The 12,643-nt window shown below is 48.2% G+C and overlaps 4 protein-coding genes across 8 annotated transcripts in view; 2 read left to right on the top strand and 2 right to left on the bottom strand.

The window, feature by feature from the left end:
- Positions 1-563, bottom strand: part of KIF4A (kinesin family member 4A) — a 113,697-nt gene extending 113,134 nt beyond the window's left edge. For 3 of the 4 annotated variants that reach the window (XM_058536088.1, XM_058536091.1, XM_058536090.1), the window contains exons 1-2: positions 478-563; positions 16-156 (exon numbers count right to left, since the gene is read on the bottom strand). In XM_058536088.1, coding sequence (XP_058392071.1) covers positions 16-135 — 120 coding nt within the window. In that variant the 5' untranslated portion in view covers positions 136-156; positions 478-563. Of the gene's footprint in view, positions 1-15; positions 418-477 lie in introns of those variants that run through there. The other variant, XM_058536089.1, reaches the window with a different exon arrangement.
- Positions 564-1,059: 496 nt separating this feature from the next.
- The window catches only part of PDZD11 (PDZ domain containing 11), a 17,894-nt gene continuing 6,310 nt past the window's right edge, over positions 1,060-12,643 (top strand). Inside the window, exons 1-7 of one of the 2 annotated variants that reach the window (XM_058536093.1) lie at positions 1,060-1,078; positions 1,286-1,385; positions 1,853-1,936; positions 2,201-2,257; positions 2,558-2,656; positions 2,891-2,951; positions 3,111-6,258. In XM_058536093.1, the coding sequence (XP_058392076.1) occupies positions 1,299-1,385; positions 1,853-1,936; positions 2,201-2,257; positions 2,558-2,656; positions 2,891-2,951; positions 3,111-3,145 (423 nt within the window). In that variant the 5' untranslated portion in view covers positions 1,060-1,078; positions 1,286-1,298 and the 3' untranslated portion in view covers positions 3,146-6,258. Of the gene's footprint in view, positions 1,079-1,285; positions 1,386-1,852; positions 1,937-2,200; positions 2,258-2,557; positions 2,657-2,890; positions 2,952-3,110; positions 6,259-12,643 lie in introns of those variants that run through there. The other variant, XM_058536094.1, reaches the window with a different exon arrangement.
- The window catches only part of P2RY4 (pyrimidinergic receptor P2Y4), a 27,784-nt gene continuing 21,316 nt past the window's right edge, over positions 6,176-12,643 (top strand). The window contains 3 exon segments of the mRNA XM_058536092.1: positions 6,176-6,258; positions 7,369-7,469; positions 9,194-9,289. Coding sequence (XP_058392075.1) covers positions 9,237-9,289 — 53 coding nt within the window. The 5' untranslated portion in view covers positions 6,176-6,258; positions 7,369-7,469; positions 9,194-9,236.
- The window catches only part of ARR3 (arrestin 3), a 5,905-nt gene continuing 1,556 nt past the window's right edge, over positions 8,295-12,643 (bottom strand). The window contains exons 5-12 of the mRNA XM_058536096.1: positions 12,509-12,593; positions 12,175-12,247; positions 11,645-11,782; positions 9,750-9,833; positions 9,450-9,473; positions 9,221-9,273; positions 8,942-8,951; positions 8,295-8,388 (exon numbers count right to left, since the gene is read on the bottom strand). Coding sequence (XP_058392079.1) covers positions 8,295-8,388; positions 8,942-8,951; positions 9,221-9,273; positions 9,450-9,473; positions 9,750-9,833; positions 11,645-11,782; positions 12,175-12,247; positions 12,509-12,593 — 561 coding nt within the window. The remainder of the gene's footprint in view (positions 8,389-8,941; positions 8,952-9,220; positions 9,274-9,449; positions 9,474-9,749; positions 9,834-11,644; positions 11,783-12,174; positions 12,248-12,508; positions 12,594-12,643) is intronic.

The raw sequence follows: 12,643 nt of genomic DNA, 5'->3' as shown, positions 1-12,643 counted from the left end.
CTGCTACGCACGCACCTGAGGTTCCCCGGGTACGAAGGAAAGGCACATCTGGCAGCCCTCGCTAATCTCTTTGGGGACCAGAGGGCGACATCGCAGTGCCACTCTTACAGGAATTCCCTTCACCTCTTCCTTCATGATCCTACCTCAGCACCGTCTCTGCGGGAAAAAACAAAAAGATGCTTGCTGATAAACCTTGGTAGGTCGGCAGGGGTGGGAGGGCGTCCTCCCTCAATTCCGGCCCTCCTCAGAGGGTAGCGGTGGCAGCCTCCTCCTCCAAGCGGGATCGCTGCCTCAGGAGAGTCACTCTCCCCCAGACCTGGCCACGACAGAACTGCCCATCAGCCCGACACTCTGAAGAGAGCGAAGTGGCGTCTCAAGTGGAAAGGAAAACCCCCAGCGGAGACGACGACAAAGAACCAAAGCTCCAGCGTACCGGAAAAGGCAGATCCTGAGCTAAGGTGTGACCCCTTAACTCACCAAACTAAATGTCCCTTCCAGGGTCTCCTGCTGCCCTGTTCCAACAGGAGCTTTAACCGCCAAGTTTCAAATCCGTCCTGGAGGCGCCAGCCAATCGGAGCGCAGACAGCCTGCGGGCGGAGCACGCACGTCCGCGCGCGCCGGAAGACGCGTTGGGGCGGGTAGCGCCTGCGCGCCTCACCCTGACCCCGCCTCTTTCCGACCCATCCTCGCATCCGCTTCCGGTTCCTAGACTGCATGGGCGGTGAGTGGCGCCTGAGGTGGCTGAGGCCTCCGGGCGGGCTAGGTGGTACGCCATTTACCGCGTCGTGTGTGCTGGAATCAGACAGGATGCGGGGCGGGGATCTGGAAAGTGGCTGGTAGTGAAAGAAGGGTCGATCTGGGGACTGTCACTGTTACTGATCACATCTAGGGAATCTGGGGGTGGTGCCTTGCCCCGAGCGCCTATGGATAGTTGGAGTCAGCACTCCCTTGCACTTTGAAAGTAGACAGATTTTTTTAGACGCGATCCTGATTTCTTCTTCTCTAGAATGAAGACGGTAACATCTATTTTGCAGGATTGTTGTGAGAAAGGAGATCATCTCTACAGAGTACCTGGCAGGTTGCTTGGCATCCATATATTCAGCAAAGTTAATAGTTTTCTTCCATCTTTTTTCTCCCTTCTATCTCCCAGTCTTTATTACCTAGAAGTGGGCTGGCCCTGTAGACTGACAGCCTTGAAGTGGGTTGGGGTTGTTTTCTGAAACTTGCTTGGCTGCTGTCCCTTTTAAATCATTTTTGTCGGCTTTGATTCACCCTTCCATTCCAGGGCCTTGCTGGAGATGGACAGCAGGATTCCTTATGATGACTACCCGGTGGTTTTCCTGCCTGCCTATGAGAATCCCCCAGCATGGATTCCTCCTCATGAGGTGGGAACCATTTGTACCCTTGAATAGGAGATTTTTCCCCCATGGGGGGAAATTCCCCCATGGGCATGAGATGATAAATGAAATGTAGAATGGCAGGGTTAGAAAGCTCAATGGAGAGTGAATCTTAGCCTTTGTTGTAACCAGGGGACCCAGAAATTAGATTCTCAGCAACTGGGCCCATTGGGAGCTTCTTGTGGAATCCTTCTCCCAGAGTCCATTCACACCAGAGAATTCTGGAAATTTAGAGACCTAGTTTCCATTCTGTCGAGGGCAAGAAGTGGGGAGCTACTAGGCTGCTAGCATTTCTCCATGCTATCCATCTACCCATTTGGACAGTGTTACCTGTTATTCTTAAACTAAGTCCATGACTTCACCTTTTCCTGACTTTAGGGTGATGCATTTGTGATGCAGGTGGGTATAAAATCTAAGACTGGTAGTAAGATTTCTGGGGTTGCTGTGTCTTGCAGAGGGTATACCACCCAGACTACAACAATGAGTTGACCCAGTTTCTGCCCCGAATCGTCATACTGAAGAAACCCCCTGGAGCTCAGGTGAGCTTATGGACACTTGCATCTTATTCTGGGCTACGTTTGTCCATACCAGGCCCAGAAGAAGCAATGGTTGGGAGATGGATTGGGAAGCAGGTAGGAAGGTAAGGAAACTTCCTTTTACAGGCAGAAAAGCTGAGATACCACTTCCACAACTTCTGACTTCTCTCTGAGGGACCCAAGCCAAGCTATCATATGGTGATAGAACTAGATCTTCTTGTGCTTGTGGTCTATATTGAGCCTCCATTCTGTGCTCTTGTCTTACAGTTGGGATTTAACATCCGAGGAGGAAAGGCCTCCCAGCTAGGCATCTTCATCTCCAAGGTGCGTGCGCCTGGCAGGCAATATGAATAGCTACTTTCCTTTGTTAAGTTTTCAGATTGTAGAACCCTGATGTCCCAAGGCCTGGGAGAAGGATTATTTAGTAGACTCATAGAAGGGGCATATTGGGGATACCCTTTCCCACTTAAAACTTCCCACCTGGCAAGCCGTCTGTTTCCCTGCATTGTCACACAAACACACAAAAAAACCCAATGACACCTTACATTTGAGTAACATTTAATTTCATTTACAGTCTTTGAAATTGTCCCACCTCCATCACATATATTCTCTCCTTACCAACAGGTGATTCCTGACTCTGATGCCCATCGAGCAGGACTTCAGGAAGGGGACCAAGTCCTAGCTGTGAATGATGTGGATTTCCAAGATATTGAGCACAGCAAGGTGAGCACAGCACTTGGGCTGTGGTGAGGCAAGAAGCCGTCTCAGGTAGGGCAAGTTAGACAGGATTAGCCTGATCTGTAACTTGATAAGAAAGAATCTCTCCTGAGGAAGTATACCAGGGGGAAGCAGCTGTTAGTGACCTAGAAGGTTGGAGTGGCAAACTACTTTCCTCTTGTTATGATTCTGTCCTGGATCATATCTGTTCATTTGTACGAGCTGCTGTGTTTCTTCCAGGCTGTTGAGATCCTGAAGACAGCCCGCGAAATCAGCATGCGTGTCCGCTTCTTTCCCTACAGTAAGTGCTACTCTCTTTTTTATTTACCTGGCAGGGCCTTGGGTAGGAACTCTTTAAATACTGGTTACTAGAGGCCCCACAAGTTGGCGATGGGGAGCTGGGGGCTCAGACCTGAAGATAACCTGCTCTTTTCCTCCTTTTCTTACTTCTTTTCCCCAGATTATCATCGCCAAAAAGAGAGGACTGTGCACTAGAGAGTTGCAACCCACAGCCTTCCACATGGAATCTTCTAGGATAGGCTGGCTAGACCTCAGGGAAGCCACTTGGGAAACTCTGCTCTCAGCCCTGCCCTGGCATAGTGGAGTGGGGAGGATGGGGAGACAGTGATGCCCTGCACTGAGCTAGCTAGCCAACTGCATTACCCAAACTGTACTGCACTTTTAGTTCCCTAGTTTTCTGGGTGAGCTTCATTCCCTGAGAGGAGAAGAGTGATGATGTCTAAGTATAGCCTAACCTGTGGAAAACCCTGCTAGAAAAGACAATTGACATGTATTGAATACCATGTGCTAGGCAATTATACATATGTCATATCATTTTCATTAGAGTATACAAATGAGTAGAAAAAGGAATCTTGGGGACCTTCTATCTTATCTGCCTGGCCATCTCATCCCATCCTTACACTACCAGTCTCACACCCTTCAGAGACTCCAGTGGGACCCTGTTTTGACCCCCTCCCTCCTCCTATCCTCTCCCCAAAAAAGTAAAATGCAATGCTGAGGAAATGTTGGTGTGACTCTTGGATGATACTGATTGGGTGTGAAATGCTATTGAGGCAAAAATAAAAGCTCTTCCCAAGAGAGGAGCCACTGGAAGTAACAGAGCAACACTATACCTACTTCACAACTATCTCTCTGGCTAGAACATTAGGGAGGCTCAGGAACCTTAGCCACAGTAGTACTAAGGAATGGCATAGGTGAGGAGTATTGGAGGAAACAGTGTCCCTTCCCCCATGAGCTTTGAATATTTCTCTGCAGGGGGCAGTATTAATATAGTTCCGTCTTTTCCTTTCCCAAATTCTTTGATCTGGAACATAAACTAAGGGAGAGACTTAGATGCATTTCTTTTCAGGGACAGCAGGAAGAAATTAGTTCCCAATTTCCAACTTGTAGGTTGAGTAGTACTGAGTGCCGATTTCCTCCTTTTCTTCACCCTGGCCCCAAAATAACCTTCTGCCATGTTCTTAGTTCCTTAGTTATCGATCCACTGTTAGAGATTCCAGGCCATACTTTATACCATTTCCATTGGCATGTTAACATTCCCATTCAGAATAGAAAGTTTTCTAATGAGGTATGGGGTCAAGTGCCCCCATAATGAAAGTCCCAAATTTGCCTTGAAAGAATTCTGGGAAGCTTAAATATAGATTTGCAGGCCCTTTGCCTGGAGAGTGATTCTGTTGGTCTGAGGTGGAACTTCGAAATCTGAATTTTTAAATAAAGGACATAAGTCTTCAAATATGGCAAATAGTTCTAAATAGTAGTACTATATCTCTATGAGGAAGTTCTGGCTCTTCCTATAAATGCCACCTAGCTCTATGGTACCTCTTCTAGAGGCTCTGTGCCATTCTTAGGTAGCAACATCCTTGTGAACAGAGTTGGAGGTAGAATCAATTTAGCTGTCTCTTTCCTTCCTGGGAAATCCCCTCTATTCTAGACTCCTTTTTGCTCTGCTGCCCTCCAATGGCCATCTGAGAAAGAAACTAGAGGCTGAGATACTTGCACAAAGGCATATTGACTGAGTCTACTGAAGGTTGAGGTCCAAGACTCTCCCTGTGGTTAACAGGTTTTAAAACAACTCATCTAAGAGGTGTGGTAAACATAGTAACAAGTCCCAGCCAGGTGCTACAGGCCTAAGAGGCAAAAACCCTCCTGCCCTAAATTGATTCTCAGTCTGAGGTACTTGGAATGGTTCTGTGTTGGGGCACCAGCATGATGCAATTGCATTGTGGAGGTATAGGTATAGTGTGGAGAAGGCATAAGCAATAAGAGGCTGAGGCAAGGGCCGGCCCCGTGGCTTAGCGGTTAGGTGCGCGTGCTCCGCTGCTGGCGGCCCGGGTTTGGATCCTGGGCGTGCACTGTTGCGCCGCTTCTCCGGCCATGCTGAGGCCGTGTCCCACATACAGCAACTAAAAGGATGTGCAGCTGTGACATACAGCTATCTACTGGGGCTTTGGGGGGAAAAAAATAAATAAAAGAGGCTGAGGCAAAAGGACCAGTCGTTTATTGAGGGTGTAGACAAGAAAACAGTAGAGAATGAACTGTATCAGCCTATGAGGTATCCCAGCTGCTGTAGAACTGCATCCCCTATAGATGTCCTTTAGCAGTCAGAGAAGGTAAGGTGGGATTCCTGGGCCCTGCAAGAACTTTCCACTCAGTAGCTGTGAGATGCAGTCAAGAAAAAGGATAGCATTTTCAGGGGTTCCATTTTACTCCTAAGCCCAGGAATTGGACGAGAGCTTAGTAAGTGGCCAAGTGTTTAAACCATAAACCTGAGGGTGCAGGAGGACTGGTACTGGGAAGCCCAAATGCAATAAATTCATCACATTAGGCAGAGAGAGCCTAAGCTGTCAACAGGAACAATGGCTTTTGATGCCTGACTCATTGGAGGGCTCCAGTTGGATTTCAACTACTGAAGTGTGTGTTAAGGAAGGTAATAGAGTGAGGTGGCTGGGGTCAAATCTCAGCTCCCAGGGGCAGCTTCTAGGAGACACAGAAGAGGAATTCTGATCTTATGATCCCTTTCACCTAAAGGCAAACCGGGGAGCTACTTTGGGCTGAAGTTAGTCCCATTTTCCCTTAAATATCAGTCAGGCAGAATAATTGGCCTGGCCATCAACTAGGCAAAAGAAGTTTGCTTTCTCTGCTTGTACACTCCCTACCCCAGCAAAGCCACAAGAAAGGGTATACTCCTCTTCCTTCAGTGGAGATGAACTACTTCTGGAAGGAAGGGCAGAAGCCATGTGCCAGAATAGCTGTGGATGTGTGTGAATGGTGAAGCACAAAAGAACAAAAGGTCAAGTTCAGGGACATGATTCTGGGCCTTTGCACTATACAATGGGAGATGAACCTTACCCCCTCCCCACGATAGGACAAGTCAAGGTTATCCAAAAGAGTAAGCAGTGGTGGTTAGCTAGAGACAAGAGTGCAATGGAAGTATCATGAAGAGAAATGGGTATTACATTATTCACGTTGTAAGTGGTTTTGGCACTGGTCCCTATAAACATCATGTTGAGATCTCTGGATTTTTCTTCCCCCTCTTCTGCAGAGACTCCTCTGGACAAATGAGAAATGATGTGAGGGACCAGATAGTGGTAAGACCCCTTCTGACCCAGAGTTAGTGGATAGGGATAGATCCTTCTGAGGTGTAATGATGCCTCCCTAGGACCAGGAACCCTAGAAGCCTTGAACCCATGACCTTTCTGATCCCTGACACTGGTAACTCCTCCCGAGGAAATAGAGCACAGTAGACCCTCCCCATAGAGATTGAGCTCTAGGTATGCCAGAAGTTGTAGTTATACCTTACCTTTTGTGGTTTAGATCAGTCTTGTTACCCACCAACATGATGATGACATTATCACCTCTTTCTGCCCATACGTGTTCTACTCACTTATCTGTCTCCTTGAAAGAATTAATGTCTATAAGAGAAAGTGTTGCAGAAATTTGAAACATTTAGTGGAGGTTTAGAGAAAATAATGTATCTGTTCTTCCTCTCTGCTAGTCTTACCAATCTCACTCTTGCTTCCTTCAATCCCTTTTTCAAATAAAATATGGCCTAACACCCACTCCTGATGTCATAGACAACCACTGCAATAGTTGAATCATGAATGTAGCTAGGAATTAGGCTGCAAAAACGCTCCAGGCCAACTGTGTCTCGTAGCTACAGCTCAACTTGCATAAAACAAGTGGTTAGAAAGAAGGTAGAGAAAGAAAAGAAACTAGCCTTTTAAAGGCTAGAACTTAATAAAGGCAAAATAAAAAGAGTCAGGGAAACTGGGCCCCTGAAAAGTGACTGCTATGACCACAAACCAAGTGGCCTACCATCCTAGGACAGGTCCAGTCTCGATACACGATTTTGGTTAAGGAAGACCCTATAGAGCAACAGATTTCAGGATTCATGGCCTCTTGGACTTTGTGTTATAGTTGGAGATTAGATGAGGGCAGAGAAGAAACAGCACAGGGTTTGGTAATTTGGGGAGGCTTCACATTTTTCTTCCCCTCCTTTATCCATGGATAATCTGGGGTAGTGCTACCCTACTCTGATGAAGAGGCCTGAAGGGTTGAGGTATAGGGTTAGTGATATGAAAGTGAACACTCACTATTTGGTCCTCCAAGTACATGATCTTAGGAAGTCAGTTCCGGTGGTTGCCTGCAGACGAGAATCACAAACTCACTCTGTACCCTTCCTCTACCCCCAATACCAGGCGGTCTTAGAAGCAGAAGTGGAGAATGGCTCTTGAGAAGGTTGTCCTGGCTCAACTTCTCAATTCTTACAATAGATAACTTTGAGGAGAAGAATCCCTGGGTGAGTCGGCCAAAGAAGGGGGCAGAAATGTACCGTGTGATGCCTTGGTGGTGGGCTCACCTGGCAGGCGCAGTCGAAGCTGTTGTACATGAAGGGTGATGATCATTGTCTTCCCCACTGTGAGGCAGATAAGTAGGCCAACTGTCACCCTGGACGAGGAGGAAATTGATTCCCCAGAGAACCCCCCCACTCCATTCCATATTGTCACATATCCCTACCCCCAACGCCCAACCCAGACCCCCACCGCTCTGCTCCCCCAGGAACACAACTTTGGATTTGTGTGGAGACTGATACTTGGCTCTCTCGACGGTTTCCAGGGGGTTTCCACGCTGAAGCCTCACTATGGGCCGTGTGTGTGCGAGGGCATACAACACCAGCAGGCAGGTGGCACTCACTGCCTGAGGTCACATGGTGGTCTCTGTTCAACCGCAGCTGGCCGCCTTCACTGTAGCCCCCAGGCCTGGGCACACGGCCACACCCCCTTGGTCCTGCCTGCAGTTCTTGTGGCTCCCCGCAGCTGGAGCAGTGGGTGATTGCGGGAGTGGGGTGGTGGGGTGGTGGGGATGGCCAGGGCCCGAAGGAAAAGTTGAAGGACCCATAGAGGGCGAGTGGCCACGCCAGAGGGAAATCGAGGGTCCTTAAGGGGGAAAGCACATGCTACAGAGTAATCTAATCATTGACAAGGGAAGAGGGCGCTCGTTCTTGTTAGTTCCATTACTCTCCAGGAGGAGGAAATACCAAAGAGATCGCCAGGCACGTCTGGACAAGCTGATTTATTAGAGCGTTACAGTGGGGCTCCCACACAGCAGCACCAGAGCAAGGTGCTCAGCTCCCCTCGTCCCCCTCTGCCGCCAACGCCTCCTGGGTCTCCTCCCCGCCGGGCTCACGAGTAAACTCCTCGATGACTATGTCCTCAGAGCTTGCAGAAGCAGCAGAGGGGAATGGAGAGTTAGAACAACTTGCTAGGTGTCCTCCACAATCAGTCCCTTTTCCTGATCCCAGAGAAGTGATCTCTTCCCTGCTTCCCAGCTCAGATCCTCAGCCCCCTCTCAGTAGTCCCCTCCCACCCCCACATCAACGACATTGGCCATTGTTTCCCTTTGCTCCCTCCCCAATCTCCTAACACAAAAGTCCCCTATGATCACTGGAGGAGAAATAAGAACAGAAGGTGGGAAGGAGGGTTGGGATCGAATAATGGAAGAGGGAAGAAGGCAAGGGCGGGGGAAGAGAAATGGAAGAGATGAGGGGGAAGGATGATTCTGAGAAGAGCAGAGGGTGGAAGGTGGGTGATACAAAAAGGGAAAGGAGGGCATATAAAAGCACTGAACTATGACACAAAGCTAAACCACATGTTTCCACTGCACATGCATTGAGAGCAACACTCCAGGGAAGCTTTCACATTTCCTTCGTCATAAAATGGAGGGTGGCAATGGGGAAAGGGGGATGGGGCTTCCAGGCCTACATTTCCTTACCTAGTGGCCTCTGTAGCAAGCACGGAGGGAAAAATGGAGCTGAAGCTGATAAGGGGCTCTTCAGTTCCCTGAAGAAATGTCTTGTTACTCTCCCCCCTCCCTTATTATCCCTCTCCCTCCCCCACACACAACACACACACACAACTTCCCCTGAAAACCTAGACACCCAGCCTACCTATTGCTATTTAATCTCTACCCAAACTGCCAGTCCCCAGTTCATGAGATCAGAACTGCTTGGTCCCCAACCCTCAGGACCCTGAGTCCCACCTGGTCACTCACCTTGCGAAGGCTTTGGATGCATCAGGATCAGGGGCAGCTCCACACCGACATCACTGCAAGGATCCCAAGGTAGAGTTACAGATCTCTCTCCAAGTCCACTCCCTGAACCTCTCTCCCTCAGTTTTCTGGTCCTGGGATGCCCTCAGACTCTCCCTCATCACTTTTTTGGTCTCCTTATCTCCTCATCCTCCCCTTCCCGCCCCAGTCTCCCCTCCCCACAGTCTCTTACCTGGCTGTCAGGTCACCTAGGATGCTGAGGGTAGAATGACACCCTAAAATTAGCAGCTGGAAATGTAAAGTGGCAACCTAATTTTACTGGGGGATGAGGGGTCATAAGGCCAACTCAGGCACAGAATGGGTTTCTGGAGGGGAAAGTGGCTTGCTCACTGAGCTCACAGGTTTGGGAACCTGGTCTGGGAGAAGGGGTGGGGGGACAGCTTGACTGGGTCAGTCCAACGGGGAAGAAAACAGAAGCAAGATACCCTCAGCTCCCAGCCCCTGCCCAGACAGACCCTGAACCCTCACTCACCCTCCACAGGACACCATCAGGTTGACTCTGACTTTGTAGGATACCAGGATCCCCAGCAGCTCCTTGTCCATTCCAGGTCGAAGACTGGAGGTGGTAGTATTCATTGTTGTGTATTTGTGGGGGTGGGGGGAGTAATTCATTCAGTCCCCCAGTCCCTTCCTGGGCACTTTTTGTCATCTAACAGGTCTCCCAGGCTCTAATCTCTCCTACTCGTTGGGACCACATTTCTGTTCCTAAAATCCACTTTTACCATGTCACCCTCTGCTCAGTACCTCTCTGAATGTAACTACTCTGCTTGGCTTTCACGACCTTTCATAATCTGGCCCCACCTGGCCTCTCTAACTTTTTCTGCCCTATGTCCCTAAAACCTGGGATACAACCTAAGCAGAGCCATCCACCCCCCATGCCCCAGAACATGCCATGTGGATTCTCACCTTCTAGCCTTTGCCCATGCTGTGCTTCCAATCTAGAATACTCTTTTCTTCCTCTGTTGCTATCCAGATCCTACCCACGCTTCAAGGTCTAGCTCATTCTATCTCCTCCAGGAAACCCTCTCCAGCTATGCTAGCTTCTTTTTACTCCTATTGGATTTATAATCTGAACCACATGTACTAACATTTAACTGTTAGATTGTATTTGCATTCCTCTTTGTTCCCCATCTAGGCCATAAATTGACTGAAGGCAGAGACTGTCTTAAACTTCTTTGTATCCTCCCACATTGCTTAGCATAGGAATGAACATGTAACATGCTCAATAAAAAACCCGCTGATTGAAAAACAAAACACAGAAAGCTGTATGATCTTGGGAAAGTCTCTTCATTGCTCTGGGATGCTGATCCTCTATCTATAAAATAATGCTGTTTGAGTGATTTCTACGGGTCTTTCTAGCAATAACAGTCTATAGCTACATGATTGATAAAGCATAAGGAGAGGCAGAGAGAATTAACACTTGTCAGATGGTTTTTGGTGGGAGACACATCTAACATTAGGACCTCTGAAGGCATAGGACCAAATGAATGACTTGATAGAATTCTGTCAGTTCCTATCATATCATTCTCCTTTTTTGTCCTCCTTTTCCTCCATTTCTCATCTCCTAGTCTTCTACTCCATTTCTAGCTTCCCTAGAGAGTAGCTACTGTAGAGATTACAGTGTTAGAGCTAGATGACAGGTGATAGAATCCTTTCTACCTCTGCCACTTATTAGCTATGCAAGCTTGGACAATTTCCTTCATCTCTCTGAGCCTCAGGGTCCTTAAGTGTAAAATGGAATAAGAACACCTATCCAGCTTACTTTAATAGGATTCTTATGAAGATAACATAGTACATATGTGAGACCTTTGTGAGCTGTGAAATATTATACAATGTAAGGAATTTTTCTCTCCATTTTTTCCTTTCTTTTTTTTTTTTTTTTTTTGTGAGGAAGATCAGCCCTGAGCTAACATTCGTGCTAATCTTCCTCTTTTTGCTAAGGAAGACCGGCTCTGAGCTAACATCTATTGCCAATCCTCCTCCTTTTTTTTCCCCAAAGCCCCAGTAGATAGTTGTACGTCGTAGTTGCACATCCTTCTAGTTGCTGTATGTGGGACGCGGCCTCAGCGTGGCTGGAGAAGCGGTGCGTCAGTGCCGCCAGCAGCGGAGCGCGTGCACTCAACCACTAAGCCACAGGGCCGGCCCCATTTTTTCCTTTCTTGTTGCCTATGACCTAAGCCTGCCATTGGTCCCATGGGCATTATTTAGCTTACTGTTAGCCCTCAGGCCTGGAGGGATCTCTGAACACTAGCCTAGGGACATTTTAAAAATGTAGGTAGGCTTCATTGAAGGTGAAACCTTAGACCTGTATATATAGCATGCAGAATGTGTTGGGGATAGAGAATGGGGAGTTACATTTGAGCTTACATCGTGCTGGAGGCCAGATTGGTATCACCATGCTTGAGTTTGCCGTCCAGTGCCAGGCCCTGTTTCTGGCAGTTGGCATCCAGGAGTGGGGTTACCGTGAAGCTCTTGGAGAAGCTGGAGTTAGCAGCTATAGTTTCCCTTTGAAAGGAGAAGAGAAGAACTTAGGCTAGGCTTGCCGACTAAGGGTACTTTCATTCCCAAGAGTATCTTGCATAATTTCATGAATATACTGGAGTATCCCAGAGACCTGGCATGTCTAACTGTGGAGAATGGAACATTCACTCTGGTGGGAAATCCTTCTGCCCCTTCCCTCTCTCAGCATTTTGATGATCCTCTTGTGGATCCTCCCTCTAGTTCTCCTGGGAGTCCCTCCCTTTCTCCATGTCAGCCCTCACCTTGACTTTCTTCAGTCCTGGGCTGTTACTTGCTTCCTTCTTTCTCCAATCCCTTCCTCTGCCTCCAGCCCCCTGGCCCTCTTCCCATCACCCCACCCCTTGGTTCTTCTGACCCCGGCCCCAGCACCAGCTCACGTGAACTCCTGAATGAACACAGTCTTGGTGTACTTGTCTAGTGAATACAGGACAACATCTGTGATCTGGTCAACTGAACAGCCAGGAAAAGCACATGACTATAATCAGTCAGTCATCCTCAAGACCCCAACTCACTGCCCTCAGAAGTGACCTTATACATGGGCACACTATGCATGATGCACTCAAATGTGCTCATGGACAGAGACACATATTTTGGTAAGCCTGCATTGGAGGGAAATCCTAGATGAATGCAGACTGGGTAAGTGGGGCAGAGTTTTGAAAAAAGACCTGTGGATTTGGGACCAGGTGCAGGAGGATAGGAAAAGAAGCTCACCTGAAATCTTGATTTTTTTTATGACCTTGTTGGTGCAGTTGTTGATAGAAACATTGACAGAGATGGGTTTGCCATGGTAGTGAACCTGAAGCAGGAGGAGAGGCCCATCACAAGGTTGGAGGGAGAATGCCCAGG

This window comes from Diceros bicornis, chromosome X (assembly GCF_020826845.1).
Source record: "Diceros bicornis minor isolate mBicDic1 chromosome X, mDicBic1.mat.cur, whole genome shotgun sequence".
Classification (NCBI taxonomy): Eukaryota; Metazoa; Chordata; class Mammalia; order Perissodactyla; family Rhinocerotidae; genus Diceros; species Diceros bicornis.
This window is presented reverse-complemented; position numbering and strand designations above follow the sequence as displayed.